This window comes from Heteronotia binoei, chromosome 8 (assembly GCF_032191835.1).
Source record: "Heteronotia binoei isolate CCM8104 ecotype False Entrance Well chromosome 8, APGP_CSIRO_Hbin_v1, whole genome shotgun sequence".
Classification (NCBI taxonomy): Eukaryota; Metazoa; Chordata; class Lepidosauria; order Squamata; family Gekkonidae; genus Heteronotia; species Heteronotia binoei.
Window position 1 is genome coordinate 20524906 of NC_083230.1, and position 20294 is coordinate 20545199.

Genomic DNA, 20294 nt, shown 5'->3' on the forward strand with positions numbered 1-20294 from the left:
TCCTGACAAAACAGAGGTGATGCTAGTGGGAGGAAGGTTTAACCTAGGAATATCTCCTGTTCTGGATGAGGTCACAGTCCTCAAAAAGGAGTAGGTTTGTAGGCTGCAGGTGCTGCCTCTTGTTGGATAAATAAGTGGCGGCAGTAGCCGGGGTACTTTTCACGGGCTTTGGCTTGTGAGCTAGCTGCAGCCCTTCCTGTACCAGAAAGATCTTGTGACTGTGGTGCATGCCCTGGTAATATCTAGATTAGATTACTGCAATGCATTGTACATGGGGCTTGAAGACTGTCTGGAATACTCTGACCAGAATGTTAATTGGAATGGTCCATATCACTCTAGTCTTGTTTCATCTCCATTGACTCCAAATTTGCTTCTGGACCCAATCCAAGGTGCTGGTGTTGCCTTTTAAATCCCTATATGGCTTGGGGCTAGTATAACTGAAGAACCACTTGCTCCCTGTCCACTCTGGTCAACTATGGAGACCCTGTTTTAGGTGCCTCCACCATCTGAGGCTGTACTTGTGGTAACCCAAGAAAGGGCCTTCTCCACTGTGACACCAAAACCTTGGAACCCCTTCCCCAGGGAGATTCATCTGTCTCCCTCTATTGTTGTCTTCTGCCTGTATGTGAAGCCTTTTTTTGTTTTGTTTTGTTTGGCATTTCTTCACTAACTGTTGTTGATCTTCCTCCCTGGTGTGTTGCTATGTGTGTTTGTGTGTTTATATATTTTATTATTATTTTATATATACTTTTTTTTAAAATGCTATTTGGATGTTCACCACCTTGGAGACCCTGGGTGGAAAGAGGTCTACTTTGAATCCGGTTCAAACCGCAAACCAATACACTGGTTCGCAAACCAAACCAGTTTGTATCTGATCATGAGCCATTTAAACCCCTGCTTTCTGCTCCTCACAAACTGCCACAAATGGTATTAAAATTTGTAGAAGATTGTGGCAACTCCTCAATCTGTAAATTTTGGCTCACAAATTACAAACCAACCAAAATGTGTGACAAACTTTAGTTTGTGAGCCAGTTTGTGCCCATCCCTATTTAGGATTGCACTGGAAATGATTTTATCCAATCACATGGTAATTATCTGATAAATAAGAGTATTGTAGCATGGACAATGGAATTAAAGTCGACACTAATGTGGAACATGAAAGGGAAATGTCCAAAACAGTATCAACATTTAAAAATGCAGATAACATTTTTTTCCCCAGAATGTCTCTTTAGATTCAAAACACAGAGACTGCCCAAATTATTTCATTCTATATTTTTATGGAGTGAAAGGATGCTAAAGTATTTTGGGTCACACACAATACCTCAGTAGAACATGAATCAAGAGCTAGGTCACATACTTCATGATTGCAGAATCAGTTGGTTCATTCACAGGCAGGTCTCTATCACAGATTAAGTACCACAGGCAGCATTTTTTTCACATAATCCAGAGTTTTCAGAGATATCTCGTATTCATCTACAAATAATCTATTACTGTGTAATCTAGCACTGTGAATCAAGTTATTTGTATGTATATGTAAATCAGTCCATGAACAGAAAACATTCTATTTCTAGACTATTGCAACTCTCTCTACATGGGGCTACCCGTGACTCTGCTCCGGAAACTCCAGCGGGTGCAGGACACAGCAGCCTGGTTATTAGCATTGAGGCCTATAAGGGCACGAATGCAGCCAGTGCCGCACAAACTGCATTGACTCCCTATTGAGTACCAGATCTGTTTCAAGGTGTTGGTCCTTACCTTTAAGGCCCTATATGGCCTGGGGCCTGCATATCTTTGAGACCGCCTCTCCCCATATGAGCGCCCCCCCCCGGGCTTTGAGATCATCTACACAACATCTTCTTGTGATCCCTGGTTCTAAGGATGCCCGGTTGGCCTCAATGAGGGCCAAAGCCTTTTCAATCCGGGCCCCTACCTGGTGGAATCAGCTCCCGTTGGAGATCCGGGCCCTGCGGAACTTACCTAAGTTTCACAGGGCCTGTAAGACGGAGCTCTTCCACCAGGCTTTTAATTTACTGGGCGTCCTCTGAAACCTTCCCCCCAGCACTTTACTATCCTTGTGCGTGACTTGATCAAGGGTCTGAGTGGTGTCAATGAATGACCTGAAGGTGTGCTAAATGGTGTTAACCAGCCGAAGTCATATCAACTGCTGAACGATGGCTTCTGGCTGTGTTATTGTTGGAGTTGTAACCCTTTATGTTATGTATTATGTTTATGAGATATTTTAAATTTGTTGTATTTACTTGGATGTTTTATTTATTGTTACGGCAATGTTTTAATGTTGTAAGCCGCCCTGAGTCTGCCTAGCAGGATAGGGCTGGGTATAAATCACAAGTTAAATTAAATTAAATATTAGGGGGAAAACAACTTCTAAGTATAATTTGCATATATTTAGAAGACAATATCACTTTATTTAATTATATCCAAACACAAACAGCTGTATTACTAAACTATAAGAAATACAAAATAGAACTGTGATATAAGGGCTACCACACTTTCATTTATACATTTCACAATAATAGACAATAAACATAATTTTCAAGAGAGCTCATTGTTGATTAGTCATACAGCATGTAATTAACTAATAATAATAATAATATGACGTGTTCCGTGTCGCCACTTCTTCAGTATTATTAATGTCTTCTTGTTGAGCTGTATGTTGTGAAGGAGTAAGCCAGTATCTTTTCTTAGAACTTGTGGAAAGCCTTCCATTTCATTGCTGGTCAAAACCACCTTAAAAATACAGATAACAATGCTCTGATAAAATCTATTATTACACTAATATGGTGCACTTAGAAGCCCCTGGGATGAATTCAAAACTTTATCCCCAAATTATTCGCTTCATTACTACAGGGAACATATACTTATAGGACTCGCCCATTGTTGCAATTGACTTTAATAATACTGAAGAAGTGGCAACACGAACCGCAAAGCCAACTTTAGAACTGATGGCTTTATTCCAAATAAAGGAAAAATGATTGGCAGCTCCATATAGAAAAGTAAATTGCAACAATGGGTGGTTCCTTCATGGAGAGTGTTTTGGCCGGTAATGAAATGGAAGGCTTTGCACAAGTTTTAAGAAAAGATAATAATAATAATGATAATAAATAATAAATAATAATAATATACTGGCTTACTCCTTGAACACATGAACATGTGAAGCTGCCTTATACTGAATCAGACCCTTGGTCCATCAAAGTCAGTATTGTCTTCTCAGACTGGCAGCGGCTCTCCAGGGTCTCAAGCTGAGGTTTTTCACACCTATTTGCCTGGACCCTTTTTTAGTGGAGATGCCGCGGATTGAACTTGGGATCTTCTGCTTCCCAAGCAGATGCTCTACCACTGAGCCACCGCCCCTCCCTCCTTCACTACATACAGCTCAACAAGAAGAAGACATTAATAATACTGAAGAAGTGGCAACACGAAACACATCATATAATTATTATTATTATTATTATTAGTTAATTACATACTGTATGACTAATCAACAATGAGCTGTGTTGAAAATTGTTTTTATTGTCTATTATTATGAAATTTATAAGTAAAAGTATGGTAGCAGGAACTCCTTTTCATATTAGGCTACACCCCTCTGATGTAGCCAATCCTCCAAGAGCTTACAGGACTCTTCTTACAGGGCCTACTGTAAGCTCTTGGAGGGCTGGCTACATCAGGGCTATGTGGCCTAATATGCAAAGGAGTTCCTGCTACAAAAAAAAGCCCTGGTAGCCCTTATATCACACTTCTATTTTGTATTTCTTGTAGTGTATCTTAACTGTGATCCCATAACTGTATTACTAAATTATGCCTGAAGAAATATCTGATTAATTTGCTTAAAGGCTCCGTGTAAACTAAATATAGAATAGCCATGCAATCTGAAGCAGAGTTATACCTTTTTAAATCCATTTAAGTCAAACCATCTGTAAGTAAGCGTAGGATTGCACTTTAAATATAACATTGATTTTTTTTTTAAGTTGCAACTTACATTTACTGCTGTAGGATTCAAGACAAGTTTGCATCCAAACCAAACTAAACATGTGGTTGTAATTGCAAATGTAGACACAAAGAGCATCTGAAAATTGGGTATCTGTAAAACAATTTTTAAAATTTAGCATGTTAATTTAGTATGTTACCACTAACACATGAAGCTGTCTTATACTCAATCAGCCAATCCAAAGACCTAAGGAACCACTATGAGAGAAAATCAACAAAGAACTATGCTCCTGAAATTGTGTTAACAATTGCAAATTTCAAGAAGGTTCAAATTGAAGAATGAACCTGATTCCAAAATTAATCCTATCAGGGCTGGGCAAGGCATCTTTGAGCCTTGAGATAGGGTTTATTCTGAAATGAGGTTTCATTTGGATGGTGAAAGGAGAAATAGAGAATTAAATAGCAGGTTGTATTTCTGCTCTGTTGTTCTTCCTGGCATCCCCTTTGAATGAATACAGATCATTCGCAGAAGAATTTTATTGAAGCAAAGAATAAAATATCCCACGGACTTCGTCAAGGACTTTGTGGACCTTCAGAACACCTGCATGGACACTGAACATTAATGTCAACAATAATTTATGTATTTTTCAATTTGAACCTTCTTGGAGATTGACAGTTCTAACACAAATTTGAGGAGCATAGTTCTTTGTCGATTTACGCTAATGATGGTTCTGTAGGTCTTTGGATTGGTTTATATATACCCAGCGCCGTAGCGCTCAAGGGGCTGGAGTGGGAGGGGCCTCCTTGCATTTTTTTACGGGCCCCCTCTCACAGCCTCTTCAGTAATTTTCCTTTTGGTGTGTGTTTTCAATGCAGATTAATGTCAGGCGTTATTTTAACTTTGGTGATTCCCAAATCCAGCTGCAGATCCTGTCTCCCTGAAACGAGGATAGTCGACCCCTTCAGAGCCATAAAAGTAACCATTTGCCAGCTCAATTGCTTCTTTTGTTCTCAGGCCTCTGTTGTGGGGGGAGTAAGGAAAAGCAGTCTGTGAGCCAGGATGCAAAGTTGCAATGTACTTTCAATGTGCTTGCGAATGAATTCAAATTCAGGAAACTCAGTTTGGTATAAGGAACTGAAGCATTTCTGAAACGCGTTAACCCTCATTTAGCAATGAAATGTAATATTTGAGGAAATCTGTTTCCAAGTATGTGAAGAAGTGTGTACATGCTGAGAGTCTGTTATCACTTGTACCCTGGGATGACTTTCGTTTGGCTTGGGAGTTCTGCAGGAATGAGCCTGGTTTCATTCTCACATCCCTGTTACCTGTTACATTTATGTGCTAATCTGTTGCCATTAATTGATCTTACAGGCCTATTTCAGCTCAATACATCTTGGCTCTGCATGGCTATTCCATAACAGCTGCCCCCAGCCTCTCTTTTCCTTATAAGCAGGACTTGAGAATATTTTATTTGATTGTTTGTATCTGAGGAAGTGTGTTTGCACACAAAAGTTTCTACTTTAAATAATACTTTTTTGGTCTTAAAGGTGCCAGAGCATAGTGATGTTCTGTTTCTGCCTGGGTGATTGTCCTGGGGGCACTTGGTTTTTGAGCAACAGGCACAAGAACTGCTCTTTGAAGAAAGACCCAGCACATGTTCCCTAGAAGGAGAGAATCCCTTGAATGTAGGGGCATATGATATATCAGGGATGGCCAACGTAAGAGTCACATGCAATAAACGTCATATGTTTGAGAGCCACAAGACATGAATATCAGGTATTTGAGAGCCCAGGGACGAGGGAGAGAAGGGAGGGAGGGAGGCAAATAGATTGGGGGAGGGAGGGGTGGAAAGAAAGCAACTTTAAATGCATTCTCCAAGCTGCCAGCTTTGTTGACTTGGGGAAGTGTTTTAAAGAGAAATGCTTTCTCCATGTTGGCCAATGGGGTAGGGTGGGCTTTGAGAGCCACACAATATGTATGAAAGAGCCATATGTGGCTCCCGAGCCACACTTTGGCCACCTCTGTGATATATGGCAGTCCAGACCTTTCTTTGGAGTTGACTACTTCTGTAATAAATTATAACAAATCTGAAATATTAGTGTGCGATAAACCATTTTTTCTTTGTAACAATAACAACCCTGAAACATTTTTATGCAATAAACCACTTGTATTTATTATTTATTTATTGGCTATTTATAAGTATAAGCACGGTGTGACAGCTCCACACAGTCATATAATAGCAGGCCCCGCTTGGGCCCCCTGAGCAAAAAGTTGCTAGCTACGGGGCTGTATATACCGTTATTCCTTCTTTTGCAATGTTTTATACTCAATAGGGTTGCCAAGTCCGATTCAAGAAATATCTGGGAACTTTGGGGGTGAAGCCAGGAGACTTTGGGGGTGGAGCCAGGAGACATTAGGGGTGGAGCCAAGATCAAGGCTGTGACAAGCATAATTGAACTCCAAAGGGAGTTCTGGCTATCACATTTAAAGGGACAGCACACCTTTTCAATGCCTTCCTTCCATAGGAAATAATGGATAGGGGCACCTTCTTTTGGGACTCATAGAATTGGACCCCCTTTTTGAAATTTGGGGGGTATTTTGGGGAGAGGCACTAGATGCTATACTGGCACTAGATGCTATACTGAAAATGTGGTGCCTCTATCCCAAAAAACAGCCCCCCCCCAGAGCCCCAGATACCCGCGGATCAATTCTCCATGATTTTCTATGGGAATAAATCTCCATAGGGAATAACAGAGTTCCCAGCAGATATTTCCCTCCCCTCCCCCCGCTTTCTCATGACCCAGAAGCGGGGGGAGGGTCTCCAAACCGGGGGATCCCCTGCCCCCACCTGGGGATTGGCAACCCTAATACTCAATCAGATCATTTCAGACTATTGGTCTGTTAAGGTCAATATTACCTACTCAGACCAGTAGTCCCAGCTTCCCAGCATTGCAGGTGTAGGTCTTTCATATCACCTACTACCTGCTCCTTTTAGCTGGAGATGCCAGGAATTGAATTTGGGACCTTCTCAGTGCCATTTGCCACTGAGCCATGTAGGGTTGTCAGGGCCCATCATCATGCCAGTGTGGGAATTGGGGGGCATTCCGGGAGTGGGCGGGGACATTGCACAATGTGCATACTTCACCCAGAAGTAACGTGGCATGCTGGTGACATCAGGGGCAATATTATGCCTGGTTTGGGGGCAAAACCTTATGGTAAAATCACCCTCAAACCATAGAGTTTTGCCCAAAAATCAGAGCATCACCCCTGATGTCACCAATGTGCTTATGTTACTTCCGGGTGATGTCACCACATCACGCATGATGTCATTGTTGGGGGCAATTTCCCCCTGTTAGCCAGCTGGTTGCCAGTGGGCAGGAGCCTGCAAAAGTGGGAGATCCCCAGTAACCTTAGAGCCATGGCCCCTCCCCATGAGAGCATCCTAAACAGATCTCCTTAGAATTCTACTAAATGGGACTTACTACCAGGAAAATGCTCTTAGTATTGTGCTGTAAAGCACTTACCATGTTAACTTTGTTTCTGGCTATGGCAAAACTTACAGCTGCTGTAGGAATACACTGGAAAAAATGAAAATCGAGAGGAAAATTTATCAATAAAACCAGAAGTTCAGTATAGATAAGTATCCCTATGAAAATGGTAGTTATGATGCTGGAGTAGGCAGTATTCTATTTGAGCCAATACTAAATTCCCATAGCTGAAGTCTGACTGGGTAAATCCGGGCCAATATATTTCAGTTTGAACATTCACAGTGGGGTTTTATGATAGTAATATGATATATTACTTTTTTATGATAAAATATGATACTTTTTTATGGTTTTATGATATATTTGGCTATTAACAAAGCATAAAATCTAAAGAGGTACTTCTGGTGTGCATGGTTCATGCCATGGAATCTTGGCATTAGCTTTTTTCCCTTCTTTCAGTAGCAGAGCCACCATGACACAGACGCAAAGTCCTTTTTAAAAAAATTGTTAATTTTTGAAATTTAGTCCGCAATGGCTGTGATCACACGAGCTAAATAACCCACTTTCAATGCACTTTCCAACTAGATTTCACTATGTAAACTGGCAAAATCTAGTTGGAAAGTGCATTGAAAGTGGATTAAAAGTGCATTATTTAGTGTGTGACTGCAGCCAATATATAATAAAATCAACATACAACTATGACATAAATAACGACATAATAACAATAACAATTTAACAAATCAAATCTACTTTCCATTTCTGAGTAATGTTCCTCATATTACTATATGAACATTACATCAGCCACTAAATGATAAACTTGCAATTTATAGAATCCAGTAGTCCTTAACATTATAATTCCTTGGTTCATCGTGTATTCTGGTACCAGAAAGCAGTTTTCCATGAATGATGTGCATGATATGTGACTGAATTTGTGTGTGTTGAGACTGTTATTTTCTCTATGGCCGTTTTCCCACTCACGTTTTACTGGCGCCACGACCATCCTGACGCCGGCGAATCTGCCTGGATTTCGCAACAGAAGCGCCGGCGCTCCCAGAAGCGCCGGCGCTTTCCGTCGCTAAGCCAGCGCAAACGTTTTCCTGCATCTTTGCGATTTCCGTTTGCGCTGGCTTAGCGACGGAAGTAGCCGGCGCTTCTGGGAGCGCCGGAGCTTCTGATGCGAAATCCAGGCAGATTCGCCGGCGTCAGGATGGTCGTGGCGCCAGTAAAACGTGAGTGGGAAAACGGCCTATGATAAAATATTCTTATAGCTTTTTGTGCCTTAGTGTGAGTGCTGGATGTGTTTTCTTCCTTTCCATTGAGCCACAAAGACTAGTTTTGCTACTACCTACAGAATTATAATCAATTTTCCCAAGCTTGCATCTTCAGGAAGTTTTTCTTATTATTTAGGAACAAAGACTCTGGAGTAGAAGGTAAGTCATGCCCTATAATTTCCTGTATATTAGTCACCACCTCTTCCCCAAATTTATTTACACCTTCACATTTTCACCAGCAGTATAATTCCCTACCTGACCACAGTTTTTCCAACATAAAGAGTTATTGTCCCAATTCATATAATTAGGCCTCAGATTCAGCAGGAGCTCACAGGAGCACAGCTCCTGAACCTTTCTGCTGGCTTTTCTGTGAGAATAATACCCCTATTTCCAGAACATCCTAGTCACCCACCTGGTTGCCAGGGTGCCTGGAGACTCAACTCACACACATCTACCAGGAGAACGTGGGTTTTGTCTATCAAACTGGAAGGGACTTATGAGTACTAACAGCCACAGCGTTGCAGCAGCACTCCGTGTCTCTTGAGGAGTGCTAACCAGGAGAAACAGATGGTTTCCAGTCGCTCCGTGCGATCCCCATCTTGGCCATAGCAGCGGAAGAAGGTGTGCCGCCAGGAACTGTCCAGGCAAGTGGTTTCCAGCCTCAACCATAGAATCCATCTTGGGAGGCTAACACCACCACCAGCTATCTTCCTGCAGTGCCAGACTCCATCACAGCGAAGTGGGAGGCTCACGTACTCAACAGATGTCACCTATGCATAAAGCCATCAAGCTTATCTTAGGCGTGGATCCTGTCAGACCGCCTAAACCTTTGTCCAATGGAACTCAAGACAAAGACTGGTGCCAGTAGAAGATCGAAGAGGAGGAAGAACATCTTCACCCAGAGCCAAGTTTCTTTGTATAGACCGGGTGTTACCTAGGTAGCAATTTGGCCATCTATTGTCACCTTTTTAGATAAGTTTGATAGACTTAAGTACCCCCCACCTTAATAATTTTTCCCATTCTTTCCCTTAATGGTCATCCTGGAGCTTCCCCCTTGGCCCATTGTTACCTGGAAGTCCAATCAGGTAACTAAGGCCAAGTCTGCTCATTGGCTAGCTATGAGCATCCAATCAGGGACTACCAATTAACTGGCTATTGGCTACTATATAAGTCCAGCCCTTATGGTCATTGCAGAGCCTCCCCTTTTTCTGAGGTCATGTACCAGCTGACCACTGTCATCCGCCCCTGTACCTCCCAGCCCCTAAGGGCTCAAGGTAGTCCTTATAACCTGTGACCCAGCTCCCCACAGGTGTGCATCTAGCAGTACTCCAATTCCGCTGTCTAGATACATCCCCGATTCCTGATCAGTTGAGGGTCCCCTCCCCCTAGTCCTCATTCGTCGCCATTGGAGCCTTCCTTAAAGACTACGATCGGTAATTATCACCCTGTTTGTCCATCCTTGTGTTATCTCTGAATCTCTCTCTATTTTTCTTAGGACTGTATGTATGTTTTATGAGTTTATTATCTTGTGTGTGTGCCTATATTTTTCTGTAATAAATTTTAATTGTTTTTACTTAATTAGGTCCCTGGTGAATTTAAGCAATAATTTCTGGACGTGTATACATAGATTCAAAGATCCTTTTTAATCCAGGTGCCTACCTGTCAATTCCCCAACCTCGTTTTGAGGGCATTTTGGCTTACACTTCCTCTTCCTTCCCACCTACCTTGTCTATTGAATAGTAGGTGCTGCTGTATAACAATCCCTGAATTAGGAGAGTGGGCAGCCAGCCATGCCCCCAGCAGTCCTCATTAACCCCTGGAGAAGCCTGCACCACCCTTTCCCCACTTCTTATGTGACTTTGGACAGCAGGTGGCTTGCTGGCCTTTTGACTGGGGGGGGGTAGCCCAGGAGAGCGAGGCCTGCTTGGGCTGGCTGGATCTCTAGCCAGCCCAAACAGGCCTTGCTCGCCTGGGGCTTTCCTTTCTTGCATCGGGCTGCTTTTGGCTGGAAGGGGAATATGCTAATGAGTTATGCTAATGAGCTCCACCTCCTATTTTTCTACAAAACGACCCCTGTACATAATGTTGCTTTAAGGAAGTCAGATACTATCTACTAATTAGTTTAAATGACTGCAGTTTGGTATTTATATTTTTAAAAGTAAACATTGGTGATTTCCATATTTTTTCCCAATTTTGCAGTATAATAATCACTTTACAGTCTTTCTTTCGTAATTATTAATATTTTGGGAACTGCTTACCATCTAACTATAACAATATTCTATATATATATATCCAAGATTAAAACGTTAATGTTTCCATCACTAGTTTTCAGTATTATCTCAATCATTGTTAACAGTATTTTGAAAGCATGCCTAACATTACTTTGTTCTAGTAAATGTCTTAAGTTGAAGATAATGGTACTAAGTTTATTACCTATTTTACCAACTGTGCTTTTTCTAACATTTCTCCTTTTTGGACTATGTCATACAGACAGGCCATTTTCACTTGATGCCAACTACTAGTATTTCCAAGACCTTATCTCAGTTGAAGCCATTCTTGCCAGAAAAATGTTGACATTAGAAATACTTTTCCTACTAATTTGATTCTTCCTCTAGCTCAGATTTTTAATGTAGTATCCATAAATTTATTTTCTTTAATACAAACTGGTCTAGTATTATTTTTATTCCATATTACTTCATCAATCATTTTTTGGATTAATGTATGTCTGTTCAATATCAATCCACCCTTCTAGTGCACCTTTGTGAAGCATACTAACAATATTCACCAGATTGGTTGCTTCATAATAATTCCAGTTGTGGTATACCTAAACCTTTCTTTTCAGCGCTTCATATTATTTTAAAGACAACTATTGGTTTTCAACTAGCTCAAATGAAATTGTTTAATAATTTTTGCATTTTTCAAAATTTTCTGAATTGGTACCTCTTAAAAGAAATTAAAACTTGGGAAATATAAAACTTTTAATTGCATTAATCCTATCGGGCCATGTCAAAAATCAGTTTATTCCAGTTTTTTAACTGCGTTTCAACTTCTAGGTATATTCTTTCATGATTGAATTTCCTTAAATTGGTCAATTCCAGTGGGATGTGTATTCCTAATTATCTCAATGTGGAGATGTTCCATTCATAAGTAAAACTATTTTTGATTGAGATAGTATTACTAGCTGTGGAGAAACAACATTTTGGGCCTATATTTGCCTGGGAGCGGTTGGAGGAGTCCCTCAAATGCTAGGCAGACTTTGGGGCCTAGTCTATTCCTTCTTCCCCCTCCCCTGGGGTCTGGAAGCAGCAATTCTGAGGAGGCCTCCTAGAGAGGCAGGAAGTCTTTCAGACTGGTCTTCCAAAAGGCTGCAGGAGGAAAAACCAGTTCCTGGACAGGAACTGGGCTTTATATTAGTGATTTTTGGCAGGAAGCCTTTAGTTTGAGTTGGGCTTTGAGTTCAGTCGGTTGGGTTGTTGAGTCTGTCTGTTCTGGATGGTATGGCCAGGGCAAGTATTATATTAGGGGAAGAAGGAGCGTTTTTCCCTACTTCGATTTTTTTCCTTCTGTTCACTATTTTAAAATGCCTGTATATAGCTGTAAATTTTAAATAAATGTTTTGTCTTTCTAAAAGGTAGTCCCTCTGTACCATATAGTTTCTCCAACCGCCTTAGACCACACTACTGCAAGAGGAGAATACAGAAAAGGGAGAAGGCGTACAGTTGGCAAGGGTGCCAATCCTCCAGGGGTCTCCCAAAGAAGGACTTTGGTCTCTGTGATAACCAGGTGCAGGGTTGGCAGAGGACCTTGAGGCCAGGCCTCAGAACTGGCAAGGAGGATGGGGAGTCCTGTTCCTCTCAGTCAGGAACCCCTAAATTGAACAGGTGGTGGCAGCGTGCCCTAGTGGCAGGAAGACGATAAACTCTCTTCAGGAGTTGGCAACTCAAAAGGTTGTTGACGGGACCAGGTCTGAAGGCAGAATCAGGCCGGTTCCATCACACTAGCCTTTAAATTAATGGGAATATTTCAGATTTTGTTGGGTTTACTTGTAATCCTGAGACTTGACTAAAATCACTAAGAGTTGTTTGCAATTCCTCAAGGGACTGTATTGGGTCATAGAATCATAGAGTTGGAAGGGACCTCCAGGGTCATCTAGTCCAACACCCTGCACAATACAGGAAACTCACAAATACCTCCCTCTAAATTCATTATATATAAAACCAAATCATCCACAAACTTATCTTGTGTTCTTTATCCCCAATTTTTATCCCCTCTATTTTTTTCATTAGATCTTATTATTTCCACTAGTGGTTCAATACATATCGCAAACAATAATGGAGACAAGGGACATCCTTGTCTAGTACCCCTCATAATCTGAAATGATTCTGAGCATATACCATTTGTTTTAACTTGTGCTATGGGTTCTGTATAAAGTGTCTCTACTGTTTTAAGAAATTTCCCCCAGAAGTCCATCAAGAATGGCAATTTTTGTACATATGGCATCTCTAAGCTTTCAAAAACTTTTTTGTATATCCAAAGCAAGTGATATTGTGTCCTGTTTGTATTTTTTGCCATACTCTGTAATATTCAAAGTCCTATTAATGTTATCTGTCATGGTCCTCTTAGGTATAAAACCCACTTGATCAGATTTTATGTAATCTGGTATCGTTTACTTTAATCTATTTACCGCTACAGAAGTACATTTTTTACATTCTGATTTATTTATTATATCTATGAATTGCCCAATCCCTGCTATGCAGAGCTCTGGGCGATATACACTGTGAATAAAAACATAAAATCGTAACAAGCAACACATTGTTAAAAGATGCAAATAAATTAATCCCCTTTTCAGACTGCTGGCTCCTTCATGGGCAGGGGAGGGTTAATGCAAATGTCGAGAGTAGGGGAGAGCGCCAGCTAAGATGGAAACCATCACTGTCCTCAACTGAAAGCATGGTGGAACATCTCTGCCTTGCAGGCCCTGTGGAATTTCAGAAGGTCCCACAGGGTCCTGATGGTACTTGGCAGAGAGTTCCACCAGGTTGGGGTCACGACCAAAAAGGTCCTGGCCCTGGTTGAGGACAACCGGATGTCTTTGGAGCTGGGGACCACCGATAAATTGCTGTCTGAGAAGCGTAATGCTCTCCTGGGGACATAATGGAGATGATGGTCCTGTAGATACATCAGTCCTAGACCAGTCAAAGCCTTAAAAGTTACAACCAAAACCTTGAACTTGACTTGATGTATACAGTATATGCTGTCCGTGACGTCCCTATCAGGACTCGCACTGTCACATTCTGGACCAGTTGGAGCATTTGGGTCAGTCTCAAGGGCAGGCCATTGTAGAGTGAGTTACAGTAGTCTAGCCTGGAGGTGACCACTGAATGGATTACTGTGGCTAGGTCAGGGCATGACAGCAAAGGGGCCAGTTGCCGAGCCTGGAGCAGATGAAAGGATGCCAGCCCAGCAATATGTGTGGCCTGGGCTTCCATATTCAAGAAGGGATCCAAGATCACTCAGAGGCTTTTGTTGGACTTTGCCAGTATCAGTTGTGTCCAGTCAAGAGTGGGCAATCTATGCCCCAATCATGAAGACCCCCCACCACCACCACCACAGAACCTCCATCTTAGCTGGATTCAGTTTCAACCGGCTCTGCTTCAACCACCCAACCACAGCCTCCAAACCCATGGCCAAATTTTATGGGATGGTATCCAGGTAACCATCCAATAACAGATACAGCTGGGTGTTGTCAGTGTATTCATGGCACCCAAGCTGAGTAAGGGGGTGCATATAAATGCTAAACAAAATCAGGGAGAAAAGTGCCCCCTGAGGTACCCCACTAGGCTTCCCAATCCCCAGGTCCCAGCGGGAGATCCCCTGGTTTTACAGGCTTCCCTTTGCCCCCAGCCAGCTGGCTGGTGGAGGAAGCCCCAACCCCACAGCCACCATGTACCTCTAGATCTCCGGCAGGACCTGCAAATAAGTCCGGTTTTAAAATGTGTGTGTGTGCCTTTAAATTGGAGCAGGAAGTACTTCATGGGGAAGGGTTAGCAACACAGACCTAGTCAGAGTGCAGCCCCTCCGTTTGTTTTGCTTTGGTTTCACAGCAAGTGAGTGTGCGCATAAAAGAGAGCAGCTTAGCCCCTGTACTTTCCAGACCTCGTTGTGGAGGCACCAGAGACAGTTAAGCGTGTGTATGAGTGAGGTGAGTGAGAGAGAGAAAGCAGTGGAGGGAACTATTATTCCCTATGGAGACTTATTCTCATAGGAAATAATGAAGATTCTAAAGCTTTTATCTTCATTAATAATTTTATCGATTATTTTACCTCCCCTCTTCCTATATTTTCTCTTTTATTCTATTCAATATCTCTGACTGTTCTCATTTCTTTCCTTTTTCAGGTGTGATTCTATGGATATAATTTTTCCTCTGAGGACTGCCTTAATGCATCCCAAAAGATGGGAATGGAGTCCCCGCAGGAGATATTATTTGTTAAATATTGTTATTTCCCTGTCTAGCTCTTCTTTCACTCTATCATTTAATAAAATCTTTATATTTAAAGCCCAATGAGACTTCTTTTCTGTTTACATCTGGATGCATGATAGCACATGCCGTCCAATTGTGGTCTGTCCAGATTTTAACTCCAATACTAGCGGATGTTACTCTATTTACTAGTTCTGGGGATAACAGGATATTTTTGTAGTTGCCTGGCAACCCCAATAGTGGCCATAAGGTTTCAGAGACCATTCGTTTCTTCATAGCTCAGATCTCTGAATTTAAATACCCGAAGGTAAGAATTAGATAGATTGATATTTCGTTGAAACTTTCAGACAGCCAAAGCAACAAATAAAAGGTATGCTTACTGAGCCTGCTGCACAGCGTAAGTAATCCATTTCAGATGGAAAAACATTCCCCAAATAAAGCGAAAATCCAGCGGTAACAAGAATGCAAGTCTGAAATGCAACAATTTGACATAAATCAGTACTAAAAATAAAGTGAGTTCTTCTTGGAGTAAAACACACTACAAGCCTTTAATAATCATTTCTTTGTATGAGTGATATTTGAAATCCAGCATAAAAAGATTTAAAGATCAGAAGAACATGTTTTGTTACTAGTAAGCTCTAGAACTATTATGCCTTAACTTGACAGCAGTTTAAAAATAATACCTTGGAAACTATTCATGCTTAACTAAGGAACTATAATTAAAAGGCTTGGGATCTAAATATAATGTCAAATCATGGCTGAGAACATACTTGAGGTTTGACATGCCCTTTTTTCTTTAAGGTTCCTGTTCCCTCGCTCCCTTTCTCTTTTGCAGCAAAACAGATTTTGCTGTTAAATCTGAAATGTAACTCTGTTTCCTGAAATTAGAACTGAAAGTTATATCAAATTGTGGTTTCTAGCACTGGTTTGCATATAAAGAACAGCTTGTCAAATCCGAGGTTTCCTGGTTTAGATAAGGTCAGCTATTGCTTGCTGCAAGTCAGGAAGGCAGGGAGGGAATTTCAGAACACGAGAACTCAGGAAGTGGGGAAGAAAGCACATGAGTTAATGATCATTCACATAATGCTAACCTAAGGCTTGGCATTACTGCTGATTGGAGGCAATCAATATTCACACCTAGCAAAAACATGGCGTATACTATCCACGTTTTGTCTCCCACACTATGAAATGCTATATCAAAAAGGAAAAGCACTGTCTCAAACCATAGTTGAATTATTTGGACATGACAATACAACTGTTTGTCTAAATTCTGGTTTATCAAATAGCTTCAAACTGCTGTTTGAAATTCTGGTTTAATATCCACCCTTACACTATAGCTATATTATTTTATGCGACACAAGTCATGGTTTGTTAAAAATATGGTTTGAGGAAATCATGGTTAAATTTGAACCAAGGTTGGGGGAAGATTCACACACAAAAAGTGATATCCCTCCTAGGCTTGCCAGTCCCCAGGTCCCAGTGGTCCCAGTCACCATGTACCTTTATATCTCAGGAAGCTTAGAAGAAGCCTGCAATTTGTAAACTGCTTGTGTTTTGGATTCTGTGTGGACCTTTAAATCCTGCAGTTAGTACTTGGATGGGAGACCAAAAGGAAAGCTGACTGTGTGGGGCAAAAGGGCAGAGCCACATGGGTCTTCCCGGTGTGTGTGTAAAACAAAGAGAAGGGAGCAGAGTCCCCCTGTTTCTTTGAAGAAAAACTCCACCTCCTAGATTGCTCTGTTTTCATTTTCCTGTTAGTCCAAAGAAATTTGTTGAAGTACAGCAGATGGTTACATTCAGCAGCTCCAGTGAGTAAATTGCCCCAATGAGATCACAAAAGTGTGTGCTTGAAAACTGTTTTGGCCGCTTAGTGAGAGTTATGTGCGTATGCGTGTTCACTTTCATTTAGTGAAGTGCAGCCAGCTGCTGAGAGACAAAACGAATACTGTAATCAGGGGACCTGCATGGCTTTATTTTATTGATTGATTTTGAATGGGAAAGTCTCCTGGCTCCACCCCAAAGCCTCCCGGCTTCATCCCCAAAGTTCCCAGGTATTTTCTGAATTGTACCTGTAATCAGGGCCAGTGTGCCTGCTAACCTGGTCACCTAGGGTGGTGGCGGCCCTCGGGGGCACCAAATTGTCTGATTCTCCAGATGCCCTATGGAGAGTGATCTCCATAGGGAATAATGGAGTGCCCAGAAGACATTTCCCTCCCCATTATACCCTATGGAGCCTAATCTCCATAGAGAATAATGGAGTGCCCAGCAGGGGGATCCCCTGCCCCAACTGGCAACCCTAGTTTCCAAGCACATAAATTATATTCCCATTTGGGACTCTGTGTTATACAGTACAATCCTAAATGGGGCTGCGTTTTTCTAAACTCACTGGTTTCAATTGGATTTGGGAATGGTTTAGATCTGCTTTGGATTGCAGCGACAAAATCTGCATCGTGTAGCTGGGATCAACACCTCCTTATCAAAGATTACCTGACAGACTGCAATGGATTTGTATTTCATAAAACAATTAGTGGTACCCTTATTCTTAAGCTCTTTTCACATTCTGTTAGTCAGAATTTCTTTTTATTTCTGAAAATGTCACAAAATAGCCAAGAATCTGATAGCCACTGATAGCCAAGAATTCAGCAACAATTTATCAGTTGTGACTCAGTATAAGAAAAGAAAACCGCACTAATGTACTAAATTAAAGCTAATTAAGGAAGTGAGTCTTACTTCGGTAGGCATGCTAATAAAAAAAATTAAAATCTCACGAAAGGCAGGCAGCTTATCTGCACCTTGTAATTATGCAGTTTTGCATTCCAAAAAACATTTAAGCTTGGCTAAATAAAAGACTCTAGGAGCCTCAGTGACTGCTACAGCTACCAAGAATGTCATAAACGGTGGCAGTGTCGTAAGAACTACAATGATCAGACCACCTGCTAAGAACATAAGAGAAGCCATGTTGGATCAGGCCAACGGCCCATCCAGTCCAACACTCTGCGTCACATAAGAACATAAGAGAAGCCCTGTTGGATCAGGCCAGTGGCCCATCCAGTCCAACACTCTGCATCACATAAGAACATAAGAGAAGCCCTGTTGGATCAGGCCAGTGGCCCATCCAGTCCAACACTCTCTGTCACACAGTGGCCAAAAATTTTATATACACACATACACTGTGGCTAATAGCCATTGATGGACCTCTGCTCCATATTTTTATCTAAACCCCTCTTGAAGGTGGCTATACTTGTGGCCGCCACCACCTCCTGTGGCAGTGAATTCCATGTGTTAATCACCCTTTGGGTGAAGAAGTACTTCCTTTTATCCGTTTTAACCTGTCTGCTCAGCAATTTCATTGAATGCCCACGAGTTCTTGTATTGTGAGAAAGGGAGAAAAGTACTTCTTTCTCTACTTTCTCCATCCCATGCATTATCTTGCTAATAAGCAGGTACATAATTTTCTTTAAATTATGATGGCTCTATTTGACGTGTGGCGGAATTTTTCAAAGGAATTGCAAGAGCTCGTGCTCTTCATTCTCATTAAAAATATCACAGTCCCTAGAAACTGATCATACTGAACTCATACATTGGTTACTGCCATAGACCCAGCCTGAGCACCGTTTGGAAGCATAATAAGACTGTTTAAGATGGATTTTGAGAACTGAATTGGAAAGGATTGGGGATACTTCTGAGAATAACCACCTTATGCAGGGTTGTTTTTTTTTTTCTTTTTGAGCACAGGAATGCAGTTCCAGCTGGCTTGGTGTGAGGGGTGTGGCCTAATATGCAACTAGGTTCCTGCTGGGCTTTTTCTACAAAAAAAATTACTGATTGTTATTATTGTCTTGATCCTTCAAGAAGAAGATGAAGATATTGGATTTATATCCCGCCCTCCACTCCGAAGAGTCTCAGAGCGGCTCACAATCTCCTTTACCTTCCTCCCCCACAACAAACACCCTGTGAGGTGGGTGGGGCTGGAGAGGGCTCTCACAGCAGCTGCCCTTTCAAGGACAACCTCTGCCAGAGCTATGGCTGGCCCAAGGCCATGCTAGCAGGTGCAAGTGGAGGAGTGGGGAATCAAACCCGGTTCTCCCAGATAAGAGTCCGCACACTTAACCACTACACCAAACTGTAGGGTAGCTACAAATCTTAATGAATAAATTAATAAGGTTTTCATCTTACTTAGCTTTACCAAAAGCAATTAATCTTTTTTTTTTCTTGATTCATACAAGTACCCCTTGGAAATTCCTTGTACATAATGTTTAACAACGCCAACATAAACATCTTGCATTATGAAGCATTCCAATTGTTAAACGAGTCGCATAGCAAGCCCACAAAAAGGGGGTGACCATTGTTTTATGCATATGATTGTATACTATAATTAGTGTTTATTTTCACTAACGAGAGAGAAGGCAGCATGGCACAGAATTCGTGGCCGCTTGCACAGTCTGCAATGTGCACTTAGGAGATTCCAGGATTAATTTTAAAATGTCAATCGTATTAAAAAAATAAAGTGTCAGTTATATGAAGTGTCCCTTAAACGCCAAATGGTTTAGTAAAATGGGTAATTTTGTGACAAGATAATTCATATGCTGTCATCTTACACAGTTGTAACGATTCAGTCCTGAGTGGATCAGAATAACTTACCCCCATCAGTAAAGAATAGATCCAAGTTCTATAACTAAAGCAAGGGTGAAATCGCTTTGACAGTTGAAGATCACTAGATTTCATATCTGAAACATAATTTCCATTTTCTTGCTTTCCACGTTCCAACGTTGGCATCCTGTCATAACTAAATTCTTCCCTATAAGTGTCTTCCTTGGTCATAATGCTTTAAAGAGAAACAAGCAGTCATTTATTCATCACTAAATGTTACTCTGTTTTCCCAGAAAACCAATTCTTCATTCATATGGAACCTCATGTTTTATTACTGAGTCACACAGTTGGTCAAGCCAGGTCAGTAACATTTGTTTTGACTGGCTGCAGCTCTCCGGGGCCAGTCTTTCACATCATGAGCTACTAGCTGATACTTTTTACTAGAGGTGCCAGGGATTGAACCTGGGACTTTTACACACCAAGCAGACCCTCTACCACGAAATCATAATTGCTCCGTGAATCAT

The 20294-nt window shown here is 41.5% G+C and overlaps 1 protein-coding gene across 2 annotated transcripts in view; it reads right to left on the reverse strand.

The window, feature by feature from the left end:
* The window catches only part of MLC1 (modulator of VRAC current 1), a 50257-nt gene that overhangs the window by 29003 nt on the left and 960 nt on the right, over positions 1–20294 (reverse strand). For both annotated transcript variants that reach the window (XM_060244790.1, XM_060244789.1), the window contains exons 2-5: positions 19822–20005; positions 15561–15650; positions 7471–7524; positions 3998–4099 (exon numbers count right to left, since the gene is read on the reverse strand). In XM_060244790.1, the coding sequence (XP_060100773.1) occupies positions 3998–4099; positions 7471–7524; positions 15561–15650; positions 19822–20001 (426 nt within the window). In that variant the 5' untranslated portion in view covers positions 20002–20005. The remainder of the gene's footprint in view (positions 1–3997; positions 4100–7470; positions 7525–15560; positions 15651–19821; positions 20006–20294) is intronic.